General features: G+C 43.4%; 1 protein-coding gene across 1 annotated transcript; it reads left to right on the top strand.

Moving 5' to 3' along the window:
• Nucleotides 1-13,283: 13,283 nt before the first annotated feature.
• On the top strand, nt 13,284-16,415 carry RAG1 (recombination activating 1). The gene has a single exon (XM_039233330.1). The coding sequence runs from the start codon at nt 13,284-13,286 to the stop codon at nt 16,413-16,415; it is 3,132 nt and encodes a 1,043-aa protein (XP_039089261.1).
• Nucleotides 16,416-18,249: the final 1,834 nt, after the last annotated feature.

Raw genomic sequence — 18,249 nt, 5'->3', positions numbered from 1 at the left:
CTCCAGATTTGTTTATTTTAATTCCACATTGGACTGCAGGTTCCTAGAAGTCAGAGGCAGCTCTGATGGTTAATTTTATGTGTCAACTTGACTGGGTCACAAAATGCTCAGATATATGACTAACCATTATTTCTAGCTGTATCTGTAAGGATGTTTCTGGATGATATTAACATCTGAATTTGTAGACTGAATAAGGTAGTCTGTCATCTTCAACGTGGGTGGGCACCATACAATCTGCTGAGGGCCTTAATAGCACAAAAAGGTGGAGGAAGGCAGAACCCATCCTCTCTCTCACCCTCTCTGTCTCTGTTTGACTGTTCAAGCTGGGACATCAGTCTTTCCCTGCCCTTACACTAGATCTTATACCACTAGCTTGCCTGAGTCCTAGCTCACAAATGGCAGGTCATGGGACTTCTCAGCCTCCATAATCATGTGAGCTACTTCCTCATAATACATTCCTTTCCTAGATATCTACAATAGAAAACTCTCCTATTGGTTGTGTTTTTCTGAAAAGCCCTGTCTAAAATGGTAGCATCAGTACTCCTGGGTGGCTCAGTTGGATAAGCATCTGACTCCTGGTTTCAACTCAGGTCATGGTCTCACAGTTTGTGAGATAGAGCCCTGCATCAGTCTGTGTGCTGACAGTGCAGAGCCTACTTGGGATTCTCTCTCTTTCCCCTCTCTCTCTACCCCTCCCCCATGCATTCCCGTTCTCTCTCTCAAAATAAATAAACTTAAATAAATAAATAAAATGGCAGTGTTTACTGCAGTATCTCAGGCAGATAGGACAGCAAGCAGAAGTACTTATGGACTTTTTGAGGACTAGCACAAGTGTCAGTGTGGCTGTAGAAAGTGGGTGGAAGAAGTAATGATCCTGGTTTGTCCTTGTGAAGTCTTTGGCTTTTACTCTAGCCAAGATGGGGAACCACAGGAGGTTTTTGATCAGAGACGTGAAGTGATCTGACCTGAATTTTAACAAGACCAGAATTTGTTCACGGATTGGATGTGAGGATTTAGAGAAAGATAAATGAGGGATGAGTTTTAGGAGTTTACCTTGAACTAGGGAGTTAGCTGTCTCTAAACAAGATGGAAAACACTGTGAGGGGTGAGGGTTTGGGGGAGAATGGGGAGTTCTTGAGGCAATGTGTTTAATAGTGTGCTAAGCACCTTACATGTATTAGCTCATTTAATTCTCCCAAGAACATTACCAGTTACTATTATTATTCCCATTTTCAAATAAGGAAATAGAGTCAGAGAGGTTAAGAAATGCGCTCAAGATCACACAGCCTGCAAGAACTGGGGGTAGAATTGAAATCCAGGTTTTTATCGCTCCAAAGCCCACAGTACCCAGCACTATGGCCAACACTATACAGATGATAATGGCTGTGATGGCCACATTTGCTCATTAAGACTGAGGCCTCATGAGTATCCTCACATGTGATCATCCAGAGAGCCTCTTCCTGCTTGGGTAGGTGGATAAAGGAAGTGTCCAAGATGGGAGACTTGATCCACACTGTATTAGTCTGCTTGGGCTACCAGAGCCAAATACCACAGAGTGGCTGGTTTCAACAACAGTCTGAAGGCTAGGGGTCAGGGATCAAGGTGTCTCGGATTTGGTTTCTTCTGAGACCTCTCTCCTTGCCTTGGAGATGGCCCCCATCTCCTTGTGTCCTCACATGGTCCTGGGTGCTTGTGCAACCCTAGATGTGTCCGTCCTCATTTCTTCTAGAAAGGACATCAGTCAGACTGGATTAGGGCCCACTCTAACGACTTCATTTTATCTTAACCACCTTTTTTTTTTTTTAAATTTATTTCTGAGAGAGAGAGAGAGAGAGAGAGAGAGATATCGTGAACAGAGGAGGGTCAGAGAGAGAGGGAGATACAGAATCTGAAACAGGCTCCAGGCTCTGAGCTGGCAGTCAGCACAGAGCCCGATGCAGGGCTCGAACCCACGAACCACGAGATCATGACCTGAGCCGAAGTCGGACGCTTAACCAACTGAGCCACCCAGGAACCCCTTAACCACCTCTTTAAAGGCTCTATTGCCACCTCCAAATACAGTCACATTTTTGAGGTACTGGGGGTGAGGATTTCATCATGTGAATTTTGGGAGACACAATTCAGCCCATAACACCCACCTTCAGATCAACAGGCATAAATCAGAAATTATCTCAGCACTATACTATGTCGTTACTAATTATTACCAAGGAGAAATAGTTTTGTTAGAGAAAGGGGGTCATGAGTTCATGTTGCTAAGAGGCCATTGAACCTGGATTTGATTCTTGGTATCTTATACCAAGTCTGTGGGCACTAGGAAATGGAGAAGCCACAAAGAGACTCAGGAAGTCTGAAAACACTTCCTGATGTCATATTGCTGAGAACATTTTTTTGGTACAATATATGTAATACATGTTAATTAAAAATAATCATGGGTTTTTGTTACGGTTAGCGATTTGGGGGGGATGGAAGTACGGGGGACATTGGAAATGTTGAAGGAGTTTGGAGGATTGGAAGAGAGTGATGGTATATTCTTCTTTGCTAGATACAAAGAACAGCAAATCTCAACTAAAGCTCAATTCAGCTGGTCACCCCCTTCTTGTCACAAAGCAGAATTACTTTTTTTAAAAATTGTTTTCGGGACGCCTGGGTGGCTTAGTCGGTTAAGCGTCTGACTTTCGCTTGGGTCATGATCTTGCGGTTCGTGGGTTCGAGCCCCGCATTGGGTTCTGTGCTGACTGCCAGCTCAGAGCCTGGAGCCTATTTCAGAGTCTGTGTCTCCCTCTCTCTCTGACCGTCCCCTGCTCATGCTGTCTCTCTCTCTCTCTCCTAGAAATAAATAAAAATATTTTAAAAAATTGTTTTCAAAAAAAAGTTTTTAAGTTTATTTATTTATTTGAGGGGGGGAGAGAATCTCAAGCAGGCTCCTCGCTGTCAGTGCAGAGCAGGACTCAGGACTAAGCCCGAAGCCAGAGCAGGTTGTGTAACCACCTGACCCACACAGGAGCCCCAGGCAAGGTTACTTTTTAAGATTGACATGAAGACAGGAATGAGTAAAATCCAGATTGGTCTTTGTAGAAACTTATATAATGAAGTAAATTATTACTATTAACAGCCATCCCTAGATATGGAAATAAAGATATAAACATTTCTCTTTTCTGCAGTGATAATGGCACAGTGGGATTTTATTTGCGCTTGGAAATTGTGTTCTTTGTTTTAGCGAAAGAAGGAAAAATTTATAATAAGATAAACCTTTAAATCACATAGTAAATTATAAACTATTTTTTTGAGAGACATAAGCAATTCAATGGCAGATTTTTGCACAAAAGTAACGAGGAGTCGATTCTACCTTTCCATTTCTCTCCAGAACTACTATTCATAAGTTGAAAAGAAAATAGTTTTTAACTAATATTTATTAAAAACACAGCAATTGTTCTCATTATATGGAAAATCAAGCCGTGTAGTAACGACAGACAGAAACACAGATCAATTCAATTAAATTACAGTTAAATTCCCTTTGTTTAAAAGTATCTTTTACTCACCCTTCAAAAATTATTGTGCGGGGCGCCTGGGTGGCTTAGTCGGTTAAGCGTCAGACTTTCGCTTAGGTCATGATCTCGCGGTTCGTGGGTTCGAGCCCCGCGTCGGGCTCTGTGCTGACTGCCAGCTCAGAGCCTGGAGTCTGTTTCAGTCTGTGACTCCCTCTCTCTCTGACCCTCCCCTGCTCACGCTGTCTCTCTCTCTCTCTCTCTCCTAGAAATAAATAAAACATTTAAAAAAATTATTGTGCAATTTTGGGAATTGTAGAATTGGGAATTGGGAATTTGTCCCAAATTGTAGAGCTTGGGACAGTTGCCCAGCGCGGCTTTTTGGAAAATCGTCTGGTGCCGTCCCGTAATTACTCATTTCTGGCTATTATGTTTACTCTAGTCTGAGAAACCTCATGCCTCCTCAAGCTTGAATTCTCGCCTTAAGAAATTTTGATCAAATCCATTCTACACTGATGTTTGAACTCATTCTTAGACCCTCTGCAGCTAAATAGGACAAGGAGGAAAGAAACGACTTTCTATATTTGGGCTTTGAAGATGGAACAGAGGACTCCAAATTAGGATGTCTCGTGTAGTCCTAAACACATCAACTTCTCGGTTCCTCAGACTCCCTCATGAGGACATGAGATCTTCGTGTCTTCACTTGTTTGAGGAATATTGAGAAGGCATTTATTACCTATTTTCTGGGGTGAGTTAGTGGTAGCAAGCTTCATGTTGGACCTTTGACTCCAGCGTAAGACTGCAGTCAACTAGGTGTGGGGTGTTGAGCCAGCGACTTTGATTGCCTAAGCTTCCGGCATGGTTTCTTAGTCTATAGAAATTATGCGGTGTTCCTATAGATGGAGGTGATGGTAGAAGGGAAGTGGAGGGAGGGTGGAAGTTGGGGTAAAGGGAGGAGAGAAGAGAACCAAACTATGACTCCTGAAACCAGTTCATGGATTCAATCAACTTCAGGAGACTTTTTTCTGCTTGGCTTTTTTGCCCACACGATGGCACTAGTTGTTTAGAAACAGCCTCACCAACACCAGGGAGCCCGCTGCGGCACTCCTGAATTTGTGGAGAATGAGCTGCAGCTGACGTTTAGAGCAATTAATAACACATTAGAAAATTTACTAACAGGGATAATCCACATTGAGTTAATTAGAAAGCAATTTCAAGACTGTGGAAGTGGGGGACGAGTGAGCATGTAGAGATGCTGGCTGTCTGCTACCAGAGCTGTGGCAAGTTTGCTTTATCACGTAAGGCTCCAGTGTAGCGGTGACCTATTAAGGCTCTGCTTCTTTGCCAACTCAAGTTCCTTTCCAGGCTAAGGGGAGCAGGATGGCATGGGGGTGGGAGATGGAGGGATGCTCCCTTTCCAGCGTCCTGGAAAGAATCTTGTCCTGGGAGCCTGGAGAGCTGGTCTGTAATGCTTTTCCTGCTGTTAATTCCCTCCTGTGACATTGAGCAAGACACTGCCCATCGGGGACTATTTCTCACCTGTAGGATGTGTTCGTTGGGTCAGATAACCTCTGAGTTCCCTTTCAGCTTTGGCATTCGAGTTGCTGATGTTAGAAGGCAAGAGTTTTGTGAGCTGGAGATATATAGATACGAGCTTATATATGTAATCACAGTGTCAGTAAATAGCATCTGCTGGATTATGATAAGAACACACAGTGCTGTGTTCACACACTCAGACCACAGCTGCAGGAGGAGATTTTGATTGATATCAGCCACTGGAGCCCATGGCTGTCTGGGAAGAAATTGAATTTGAAAAGTTCTCTTCAAAGGGCCTGCAGGAAGCCAAGGGGAGGAAGTGTAGGCAACTTGCTAAGGAGGGTTGAGGGCTCAGATGGAGAGGCAGGGGAAAGGAGTGACAGCCTGTGAGGCTCACATGGACAGAGGGAGCCAGGCCGGTACAGGGCCTGTCAACAAGTCCAGGATTAATCCCAGCTAATCGCTCAGCCAGGAGTGCTGTGCTCAAGGCTGGAAACTGGCATCGAGTCGTCTGAACGCTAGTTTGCCCTTTTCATTCTTTTCCTCTTGCTAAATTTGGCCAAGGTCTGTCAGCAGTGTTTTATTTTTAATTTGCCTGAACAACGTAGAAGCCTCGGCCGCTCTGACTTTGCTGATTTATGATGGAAGCCCAGGTCGGCTCCAGGTGGGGTATGTCACATGGAAAAGATCTGGAGCAAGAACAGTGGGTAGATTTTTAGTGGGCAGAATATGGGACAAGAATTCATGGCTCAGCTTGTTTCTCCTGATGATCCGACGGAGGTCTTAGTTCTCGGCAGAGGACCAGGTAGTGGTGACGCGTTTCCAACATGGATGGAAAAAGGCCCCAGGGGTCATGGGGAAGAACAAGGAAATATTGGCAATCCTGCCCTTGAAGAATGTGATAGATGCAAATCCAGACTTTTATTTTAAAAAAATTAGAAGAGTATGTATGTTCACATGTACTCAATATTTTATTTTGCCTCATTTAAAATTCATTAGAATACTGTTAATTATTTGTAAATCTAGTGCTTTTTTTCTGTGTTAAAGGTAACACATAACTGATTAAAAATTAGACAATACAAAAATCTATGGTGAATATGGTAAAAGAAGAAAAAAAGATAAAGCTCTCTGGTGGCCAACTGGTTTGCCTCTCGTGCCCCCATCCCCTATGGCTTGCCGTATATTCTTTGATGAGTCTCTGTGAACACCTAACTTCCCTAAGAAAAATTGAAAAAGATTCCATTTTTGAGTTTTGAGCTTAGATGAACTTTCCAGCTCTGGTGTGGGCTTGAAGTGTGACCAACTGACCCTGTTTGCCTCGGACTTTCAGGTCTAAACTCAGGAAAGTTCCAGGAAAGTGGAATGGCTGGTCACTTTAGTTTCACTTAACTTCTAAGTGAGTCTTTAGAATTGAAGCCGGATCCTTAGAAGCTAGGATTCATTGCTCTGTTCTAATTCTGTGAGATATTTCTTTCCTGTTTGCTTCAAGGCGAAGCAAGACATCTGGCCCTTTCTCTTTCTGTGAGTTCAGGGAGGATGAGGGTTTTGGAGTATGGGAGGATGGATGGGAAAGGCATCTTCTTCCGTATCAGTTATGTCGTGCCTCCTCTCTACCTGACCCAACTGAATAAAGAGGACTTCAAAGCCATAAAGCCCATGCACCTTGGAGGCCCTACTTCCTGCTGAGTTGAATGTGAACCCCATCTTTAGGAAATTCTCAGCTCCCACCTGCCCAGTCTCACAGTGTCATATGAACTTCAGGCGATGAGTCCATCCCCTTGGGTACAAACATACTGAAGTGCCTAGAAGCCACAGGCCATCTCTCCCAATAATATTACAATGGCTTCTGCTCCGACTTTAGCTTAGTGAGCAGAAGCTGTGTCCCCAGGACTGTTGTGCGGTTAGATAGGCCCAAGTGCAAAGTCGTGGGGATATAGGAGTGTCTTGTGCATAGGAGAAATCCATGCACCTGCTTCCTTGACAGTTTTTGCTAAGAATCAAATGAGAACAGGGGCACCTGGGTGACTCAGGCAGTTAAGCGTCCAACTTCGACTCAGGTCATGATCTGGCTGTTCCAGACTTCGAGCCCCACACTGGGCTCTGTGCTGACAGGTCAGAGCCTGGAGACTGCTTCAAAGTCTGTGTCTCCCTCTCTCTCTGCCTCTTCCCAGTTCTCTCTTTCTCTCTTTCTCAAAAATAAACAAACATTAAAACAAAAAAAGAATCCAATGAAAACAAGACAATCCCTCACATATTAGCTGGACAGAAGGGTATGTTGGGAATAAAGCTGGCCTGAGAACTATGAATGGTATTTTTTTGAAACACAGATGGATGGTACTAGATACACAGAAGTTTATTCTTGAATCATCCTCACACTACTATTACAAAGTGGCTTTTAATAGTCTTTTACAGTGGAGTGGAGTGGAGTGGTTAAGGACCCCACATTCACTAGTCAGTGGCTGTATGATCCTGCACAAGCTCTTCATTGCTCTAAACTTCTGTTGCTTTTCTTTAGAGATAAGAATGGCAAATGTATGAGATTGCTGGGACAGTTAAATAGTATGTTGAGCATTTAGAAGCCCGACCTATTGCTCGGGGCTAAAATGATCAATCCTATTTGTAGATGAGAAGATTAATGGCTCCCTAAGTTTAAGTAATGTATCAAAGACCGAGGCAAGATTCAAATCTAGGTCTGTTGACTTCAAGACTCTCGTCAGGCTTAACCTCAGTGCTGTTGCTGGGAGCACAATATCTCCTGACTGAGAATTGACCAAGTATGAGGATTATTGCATGGTTTGGATACTCTTTCAAAATAACAGCAAAAAAATTATCACAGAGCTAGTATTTGATGAGTAACTACTGAGGGCAGACACTGTCCCAAGTATTTTCCAGTCCTAGCTCTCACTGTATAACCTCACTGACTCTGCGGTATATGCTATTAGGATTAGATGACATAACTGAGGCACAGAGCTCTAGAATCTTGGCAGAAGCCAGAGCTTATGTTGACAAGTTCATTCCAACCCAAACAGTCTTGGGGAGCAAACTGGCAGCTCTGGCAATGTTCCAACACACACCCGTGACACTCAGGTCTCCCAGCTAAGCCTCCTGAAGAGCCAGGTGCCAGCTGGCACTGGGGGCTCCTGGCCTGTGATTGGCTGCCACCAAGTGTGGTTAGCTGTCTGTGGTGAGGGAGGCTGGGAAGGACAGCGGAGGCTGATAAATAATGCAGCAGTCTGTTCTGAGGGACGAGAGAGCAAAGGCGAGGAGGAGAACACACTTTGCCTTCTCTTTGGTATCAAGTGATATCAGCCGAATCACAGACATCCCAACAATTTGCCCAGGCAGCCTGCTGAGCAAGGTAACGCTCGGGATTTTCATGCCTTGAGCCACACTATTTATTACATTATTTTATGTTTCTATTGAGAAGAACTTAAGCTTTTTTCCTTGCAGGGGTCAGGGGAGGGATCCAGAGAAGCTGACAACAATTTGATTTTTCTTTCTTTTTTTTTTTTTTTTTTAATTTTTTTTTTTTTTTTTTTTTTTTAAATTTTTTTATGTTTTATTTATTTCTAGGAGAGAGAGAGAGACAACGTGAGCAGGGGAGGGTCAGAGAGAGAGGGAGTCACAGACCGAAACAGGCTCCAGGCTCCGAGCTGGCAGTCAGCACAGAGCCCGACGCGGGGCTCGAACCCACGAACCGCGAGATCATGACCTAAGCGAAAGTCGGACGCTTAACCGACTAAGCCACCCAGGCGCCCCTGATTTTTCTTTCTAATGTATAAAAATTGGAAAGGAATAAGAAGTCAAGTTTAGGAAGACACTATAGGTCCACAGAGAAGATACAGATATTCAAATCACTGTAAATGAATATTGTGGGCAGAGAAAGCCTTTAAGGAGTGCTTCTTGAATGCATGAGTAAGTAAGTCAGCAGAAGGAAAGGTATGACTCTTGGAAAGAAATACTGTGCTTGTGTAGGTATGGTAATCAGCAAACGAAGTCCCAGGTGGGAGGAAATGTGTAGTTTCCCAGGTATTGCCAGGTATTCCCAGGAATTACCTGAACTAGATTGGATGAAACAGCAGACCAATTTTTCTCAAAGTGTGACCCCTGGGCTCCTCATGGCAGGATCACTGAAATGCTTAACAATTGCAGTTTCTGGACTCCATCCCGGATACACTGAATCAGAATCTCTGAAACCTGATGACCTTCATTAAGTTTTAAGACCAGGCTCCTCAGTGATTCTAATACACAATAATTTTGGGAACCTACACAGAGGTTATGTTCTTGAACTGGGATTCCTTGTTGTGACAGTCGTCCTGTTTCCAAAGTGGTTCAAGCAAGCAGTTGTCCAGAGGAAGGGCAAGAATCTTAGGGTCATGTGGATGGCTGGGACTTATAAAAAGGCTGTGGATGCTGTCAAATTTTTGATGATGGTGTTTGGCGAAAAGCAGGGAATAGTACTTGTGCAGTGAATGAACCGATAAATGAGTGGGGTGGGTGTGACAATGAGGGGTCACACTTGGGCATGCGGTGGTCACTTGGACATTGTGTAGAGACCAAGCCGAAGATGGGAAGAGGGGAGGCTGTGGGTCAAGTGCTAGGATGTAGGTGGGGGGTAGGCGGGGCTGCTTCTGTGACCCAGCCTCCTGAAGTCACTAATCACACACTCACCAAACCACAGCTTCTGCCCTGGGGTGTCAAAGTGAATCTGTGCCCTGTGTTGACAAAGTCCCCACAGCTGTGATGGCAGGTGATGGCAACACTGAGGTGGGAACAGGGCTGAGCCACCAACAGCCACTTTGCTTTTTAGATTCTGAGGTGGGTCTGCTGCTGAGACCCTTTGTTAGAAGAGAGGAGATCAAGCGTTTGCAAGATTCCTGAGTGTCAGGCAATGACTACAAGATAACTTGTCCATAATGCTAGCTTCATGCCATCTATAGGTCCATAGTTTGGTTCCCTTTCTACATGTTTACCAGAAAAAAAAAGGGGGGGGGAGGGGAGGATGCTGGTCAGATTTGAGGCTTAGCCGGGTCTTAAAATTTGCTTGGGATGGGGTTTGGGTAGGGAAGGATTTAGGAAGAAATAAAAATGACTATGGGTACATATAAATCTAGTCATTAAAACATTGTTCCCTCAAGTGGACTGATCACAAAATAAAAAAAATAATACATGTTTGTTGTGAAAAACTAAATGGTGTAAGAATGAATAAAATAGAAAATTAAAGAGACCTTCTTATCAGTGTCAATTCCATTTTTAGAGTAAATGTTGTTAAGATTTTAGTGCATATCCTCCCAGAATGTTTGCAAGTACTTCCTGGTCTGAGCAAATGTGCCTACATGCAGTCTTACTATACTTGTTCAGGTCCTGTTCTCTGCTTTGTTGTGTGGGTATCTTTCTGTATCGTTGATGCATATAGAAATTGCACCATATGTATTAATGCATATGGAAATATTAAATGTCTGTGTTGTTTCCATTGTATATCTGGACCATAGTTAACTTAATAATGCCCTGTGGGTGATTATTTATGTTGTTGCCTATTTTTTAAAGTAACAAACATTTTTTTAAACAAATCTCTTTTTGTCTATTGGTCTTCCTCCATGTAATATTCAATGTGGGGATAACCTGTGGAATGTTTATTCCCGTACGAGGAATGACTTGTGGGAATATTTCTATAGAATAGCTTCCTAAAAGCAAATATATTGCACCAAAGGTAAAATATATTTAAAATTTTGGGGGGGGGGCAAGTGAGTGAGGGGCAGAGAGAGAGAGGGAGAAAGAGAGAGAGAAACAGGGCTCATCCAGGGCTCATGTTCACCAGAAGTGGGGCTCATGCTCACCCGATGTGGGACTCAAACTCACAAACTGTCAGATCATGTCCTGAGCAGAAGTCAAATGCTTAACAACTGAGCCACCCAGGCACCCAATATGTTTAAACTTTTAAAAAACATTGCTAAATTGTCTACTAGAGATATTATACCAATTTATACTCCTTTCAAGAATGTATGAAGATACTTGCATTTCCCCACAACTTCATTAATGCTGAGCAATGATAATTTTAATATTTGCTAACCATATAGATTTTAAAAAAATACCTCATTAGGTCTAGTTATTAAAAGTTTTACCTTCTTGTAAAAGCAATAAAGTTTATTTCAGAAAAAGTAGAAATCATAAGGATGAAAAATATAAAACGTCTATAGCTCCCACAGATTGCCACAATAAGCATCTTGGTGTATATTCCCCTCAAAATGAGAAGAATAACACATCCCTTCCACTTCTTCTTGCTTTTTGTTTGGATAAGTTTTAGCAGTTGAGTTTAAAGATGAAATAACAAATACATTTGACTTGGATGTCAATGGCTAATAATTGGTTAGGGATGGTACTCTTTCTCTGGGAGTATTTAAATGAATGTATTTCGGCAGATCACACTTCAAGCCAGTGGGTGTCAGGAGAGGAGTGGGGAGGGAAGGTAGATAGTTCTAAAGGTCATTCCAACATTCCTTGTTGACTTACTCATTGCAAAAGCTCATTATTTATCTTCAGGGATGGTGATGCAGGTTTTTTTGTTTTTTATTTAAATAACAACTCAAAATATTATCTTGGAAATCCAGAGAACAAGTAAGTTAGAAAAAGACCGAGTAGGAAAAGCTTAACGGAATGAAAAGGCATTTGGGAAAGAGTCCCAGCCAATGGGGCAGGGGAGGCCTGGAAGGCCTTCACACCTGACATGGGATAGAATTTAGGAACATAACTGAACCATAAGCAATGGTGAGGTGTTTGTTGGGCTGCGGTGGAGATAGCTCTGAGGTTAATGAGACATTTGAGATGGTTGAAACTGTTCAGATCTCTCACAGTCCTGCATATAGAACAATTTCACAGGATTTCCTTTTTCACCATGTTTTCATGCAAGCCGTCAATCCCCAAAGCCTAGTGCATGCCGGATGAAATAAACTTCAGTAGTTTAAACTTTGTTAGCAGCAGTCGGGATTAGCCATTGTACCTCCTTTCCCCCAAATCCCACTCCGGCTCCTTCCTCTGAGGATTAGTCTCCATGACCGCATGACTATATAAAACTACCATCAGTTTGGTTAGTTATTTAATTGAGGAATGTGTGTGTGGGGGGGAGTGTTGCTTGATATAATTGATGGGTCAAGGGTGTTAAGCTAGGCAAATCTGGGAGAGATAGATGATAGGCTGAAATGTAGTTTCTATCTTTCCTGTGATGTGTACCAAGGAATTTTGAGAATATTGGGCTGTTTGGATCTAGACAGGACTCCAATGTCATTTTCAGATTTTTTTCTACAGCACTATTGATGTCTACACCAACACAGACTGGTAGGGTTTCCTGGCATATGTGACTGCTAATATTTTTTATAAGGAGAAAAAATATTATTCCTACCTCTTCTTATTATAAACTATAAAGCTAACATCCATTGTCCAGTAAGGACTTCCAGGATGGCCTGTGTGATTTTTATCTGAAACCACTCGAAGTTTTCATCTGAAAAGCCCTTTGGAATCTATGTACGTGCACACTATGGTTTGTTGCAGGTTTAATGTTCTGTGGTTTTTTGTTTCTAATGTAGACACAGCCTTATAATTTACGGCAGAGTTCACTAATTAAAATTGTAAGCATAATTACTATCCATGATACTTATTATTAGCTAACATTCATAAAGCTTCAAAATTCACTTCATTCTTTCAAGTAGTGAGTAATTAGTTTCTTTGGGTTTGTAGCTTTATCATCCCTTTATGGCCTGTTTGGAAGAAATAAACAACCAACCTCCCAGGAGACTGCTTTAAAAAGCTGGAAATATATCGTCCAGCTAGTTCAATGAGGCTAATACAATGCAGAAAATATGGCTTTTCCAACCAGCCGGGTTTTTTTAGCAAATAACTATTCAACCCTAATGTGTACCAGGAATGTTGGAGAGATAGAGATGAATCCCTCAGAAATTCTCAAAGTCCTCAAGGTTTTGGTGGAAAGAAATGAGAGTGTACATCTCTATGTTAAACAAGCCAGGGTGGTGCACGGTGGTGTAAATGACCATGTGCACCGTCAAAGCAGGGAATGACTGTCCTCTGCTGTATGCTCAGCACCTAACACAGTATAGTAAAATAGGTGGTTTGAGAAGCAACTTTTTGAATCAGTGAATGAATGAATAATTGAACGTATAAATTCGTATTTCTTCCCAGATACATCTGTGGGTTATTGAATTTTTTTCTTAATCTGACTTATTTTCATTGTTCTCAGGTCACTCAGCCATCATGGCTGTCTCTTTGCCACCCACCCTGGGACTCAGTTCTGCCCCAGATGAAATTCAGCACCCGCATATTAAATTTTCAGAATGGAAATTTAAGCTATTCAGGGTGAGATCTTTTGAAAAGGCACCTGCAGAAGCTCAAATAGAAAAGAAAGTTTCCTCTGAGGGGAAACCTTCTCTGGAGCAATCTCCAGCAGTCCTGGATGAGGCCGATGGTCAGAAGCCAGTCCTGAGTCAACCAGCATTAAAAGCTCACCCTACGTTTTTGAAGAAATCCCAGGATGATGGAAAAGCAAGAGACAAAGCAATCCACCAAGCCAACCTTCGACATCTCTGCCGTATCTGTGGGAATTCTTTTAAAACTGATGGGCACAATAGGAGCTATCCAGTCCATGGGCCGGTGGATGGTAAAACCCAAGTCCTTTTACGAAAGAAGGAAAAGAGAGCCACTTCCTGGCCAGACCTCATTGCCAAGGTTTTCCGGATTGATGTGAAAGCAGATGTTGACTCCATCCACCCCACCGAATTCTGCCACAGCTGCTGGAAGATCATGTACAGGAAGTTTAGCAGTGCCCCTTGTGAAATTAACTTCCCAAGGAATGCAACCATGGAGTGGCACCCCCACACAGCATCCTGCGACATCTGCCACGCTGCCCGCCAGGGACTCAAGAGGAAGAGTCATCAGCCAAATATGCAGCTCAGCAAAAAACTCAAAACCATGGTTGACCGAGCGAGAAGAGCCCGTCGGCACAAGAAAAGAGCTAAGGCAAGGATCAGCCGCAAGGAAGTGGTGAAGAAGATCTCCAAGTGCAGTGACATTCATCTTAGTACCAAGCTTCTTGCGGTGGACTTCCCAGCACACTTTGTGAAATCTATCTCCTGCCAGATTTGTGAACACATCCTGGCTGACCCTGTGGAGACCAGCTGTAAGCACGTGTTTTGCAGGATTTGCATTCTCAGATGCCTCAAAGTCATGGGCAGCTATTGTCCCTGCTGCCAATATCCCTGCTTCCCTACTGACCTGGAGAGCCCAGTGAAGTCCTTTGTGAGCATCTTGAATTCCCTGATGGTGAGATGTCCAGCAAAAGAGTGCAATGAGGATATCAGCTTGGAAAAATATAATCACCATGTCTCAAGCCACAAGGAGTCAAAAGAGACTTTTGTGCATATTAATAAAGGGGGTCGGCCCCGCCAGCATCTCCTGTCATTGACCCGAAGGGCCCAGAAGCATCGCCTGAGGGAGCTCAAGCTGCAAGTGAAGGCTTTTGCCGACAAAGAAGAAGGTGGAGATGTGAAGTCTGTGTGTCTGACCTTGTTCCTGTTGGCGCTGAGGGCGAGGAACGAACACAGACAAGCCGACGAGCTGGAGGCCATCATGCAGGGACGGGGCTCTGGCCTGCAGCCAGCTGTGTGCTTGGCCATCCGTGTCAACACCTTCCTCAGCTGTAGTCAGTACCACAAGATGTACAGGACTGTGAAAGCCATCACGGGGAGGCAGGTTTTTCAGCCTTTGCACGCCCTTCGCAATGCTGAGAAGGTCCTTCTGCCAGGCTACTACCCCTTTGAATGGCAGCCACCTCTGAAGAATGTGTCTTCCAACACTGACGTCGGCATTATTGACGGCCTGTCTGGACTGTCCTCCTCTGTGGACGATTACCCGGTGGACACCATTGCCAAGCGGTTCCGCTACGACTCGGCTTTGGTGTCTGCTTTGATGGACATGGAAGAAGACATCCTGGAAGGCATGAAGGCCCGGGACCTGGATGACTACCTGAATGGCCCCTTCACCGTCGTGGTGAAGGAGTCCTGTGATGGCATGGGAGATGTGAGTGAGAAGCACGGGAGCGGGCCAGCAGTTCCGGAAAAGGCGGTTCGCTTTTCGTTCACGGTCATGAAAATTACTGTAGCACACGGCTCAGAAAACGTGAAGATATTTGAGGAAGTCAAACCTAACTCTGAACTGTGCTGTAAGCCCTTATGCCTCATGCTGGCAGACGAGTCTGACCACGAGACGCTGACGGCCATCTTGAGCCCTCTCATTGCTGAGAGGGAGGCCATGAAGTCCAGCCACTTAGTGCTGGAGATGGGAGGAATCCTTCGGACTTTCAAGTTCATCTTCAGGGGCACTGGATACGATGAGAAGCTTGTCCGGGAAGTCGAAGGCCTCGAGGCTTCTGGCTCTGTCTACATTTGTACGCTTTGTGATGCCACCCGCCTGGAGGCCTCTCAAAATCTTGTCTTCCACTCCATAACCAGAAGCCACTCTGAGAACCTGGAGCGCTATGAGGTCTGGCGTTCCAACCCATACCATGAGTCTGTGGAAGAACTGCGGGATCGGGTGAAAGGAGTCTCATCGAAACCTTTCATTGAGACAGTCCCTTCCATCGATGCACTCCACTGTGACATTGGCAATGCGGCTGAGTTCTACAAGATTTTCCAGCTAGAGATAGGGGAGGTGTACAAGAATCCCAGTGCTTCCAAAGAGGAAAGGAAAAGGTGGCAGGCTACACTGGACAAGCATCTCCGGAAGAAGATGAACCTGAAACCAATCATGAGGATGAATGGCAACTTTGCCAGGAAGCTCATGACCAAAGAGACAGTTGAAGCAGTCTGTGAATTAATCCCCTCCGAGGAGAGGCACGAAGCTCTCAGGGAGCTGATGGACCTTTACCTGAAGATGAAACCTGTGTGGCGATCATCATGTCCTGCTAAAGAGTGCCCAGAATCCCTCTGCCAGTATAGTTTCAATTCACAGCGTTTTGCTGAGCTCCTCTCTACCAAGTTCAAGTATAGATATGAGGGCAAAATCACCAATTATTTTCACAAAACCCTGGCACACGTGCCTGAAATTATTGAGAGAGATGGCTCCATTGGGGCATGGGCAAGTGAGGGAAATGAGTCTGGCAACAAACTGTTCAGGCGCTTCCGAAAAATGAATGCCAGACAGTCCAAGTGCTATGAAATGGAAGATGTCTTGAAACATCACTGGTTGTATACGTCCAAATATCTGCAGAAGTTTATGAATGCTCACAATGCGTATAAGAACTCAGGGTTTACCTCAAACTCGCAGTCAGGCTTGGGGGACCCACTAGGCCTAGAGGACGCTCTGGAGACTCAAGATTCGATGGAATTTTAAGCAGAGCAGCCACTTCTGTGTTGGTTTTGCAAATAATTTTTCTTCTGGGTCGCACTGAGGCCTTCTCATAGCACCCTTCACTCCTGTGTGTGGAGCTTCACCACCCAAGCAGTGGTAGAGCCGAGAGGCCAGAGGTGTTGAATCCATGGCAGGAATGGATAACTGATGAGGTGATTGCTTGAGCCATTTAGGGAGTTCAGAAAAGCAACAGGAGAAACCAGTTATTTGAAAGCTCAATAACTCAGAACAAGAGTAACTGCGGGGGACTGGAGATGAGCAAAGATGTGCGTGTGTGACTGAGTGACGTGGAAAATCAAAGTTGAGTTTGTCAAAGAAATAGCTAGGGAAGCCAGGAAAGGATTGGTCTGGGGGTTTCCATCCCCTACCCTCTCAATTTATTATACTTTGTATTGAGATATAAGTGTGTTTTTTAATACCATTTCTGTAGAATTCTTCATTTTATAAATTTCACAGATCTTGGCTTATTCCACGAGATTCAAAAATCTTTAAAAGACTTTCAGATTTCTCTAATAATAACATCTTACCCCTGTGTGGCATGATGACCTTTACCAAGTGCTCAGAGCATTTTCTCATTTGGTATATTTATGCAGAAATACTTTACATCCAGAAAAATTTTGGAAAACCAGCCCTCTTTGGGTTTCAGTGATGTTGATATTGAATGACCGTAAGGGGTTTAGGAGGTCATTTGCTACCATGAATTTTTCAATAATAAAGTCAGAAGAATAAAACTGTTAGCTACAGTTAGTCATGAAATCTTCTGATAATACATTTTTCTTAGCTATCAGTAGCCAAGTATGATTTTTGTTTTTACTTTTAAATTTCAATTAATTTAGAGTCTCCAATGCTTTTCTATTTAATCTTGAAGCCACAGCAGCTTTTAAAACTTGGTTTTATTTACTGTATAAAAACAGATTTAATGTTTTACTGAAAAATTTCTGCCAGATTTTTTCCATGTGGAACCTGGGTCTATTTTACTAAATCCAGATTTCATGGAGTCTTTCCCTCTATAGTGTGTTACTCTTTCTATTAAGACCAGTTTACTTTTTCATTATTTATTTCTTTTTTTTAAGAGAGAGCATGATCGGTGAAGTTGCAGAGGGAGAGGGAGAGAGAGAAAGAGAGTCCCATGCAGTCTTTACACCCAGTGTGGAGCCTGACATGGGGTTTGATCTCACCACTGTGAGATCATGACCTGAGACAAAATCAAGAGTTGGATTCTTAACTGATTGAGCCGCCCAGATGCCCTGAGATCAGTTTATTTTCAGTGTATTCAAATTTTCGAAGCAGGATACCTTTGTATTTTTCATATCTGCTCTGTTTAGATGAAGTCTGCTCATAGTACAGAGGAAGAGTTTACATTTGTAGAATGGTTTTGGGGGATTTTTGGCTATGTTTGAATATTTTCACCTTCATTTTGCCTCATTTTTCCTCACAACAACTCTGTGAGGGTGGACATTGTTATTCCCGCTTGATGGAGAGTTAAATGATCTACTGGAGTTACAGTGGTAGTAAATAACTGATCTGGAATTTGAACTTAGGCATTTTGTTTCAAATTCCATGTTCTTTCCGCCACAAAAATTAACCACCTTTTTTTTTTTCTTTTTATATGGCAGTATCATCAAATGTTGAGGATCCAAAACTAATCACTATAGTTTATAATTCTGGGGAACAGAGATGGGTGGGTTTTTTAAGTTATTATTGTGCTTTGGGCCCTTTGATAGAAGAAGGGAATGCTAAAGCTCTCAAAAGCCCCCCAAATCTCTGGTGGCTCCAGTTATTTGGAAACTATTGTCTTCATCCTTAGGACTTTGAG

The sequence above is a fragment of the Hyaena hyaena genome, unplaced genomic scaffold (assembly GCF_003009895.1).
Source record: "Hyaena hyaena isolate Hyena2069 unplaced genomic scaffold, ASM300989v1 scaffold_74, whole genome shotgun sequence".
Taxonomy (NCBI): domain Eukaryota; kingdom Metazoa; phylum Chordata; class Mammalia; order Carnivora; family Hyaenidae; genus Hyaena; species Hyaena hyaena.
The sequence above is the reverse complement of the archived record's forward strand: the minus strand, read 5'-3'. Positions and strand labels throughout refer to the sequence as shown.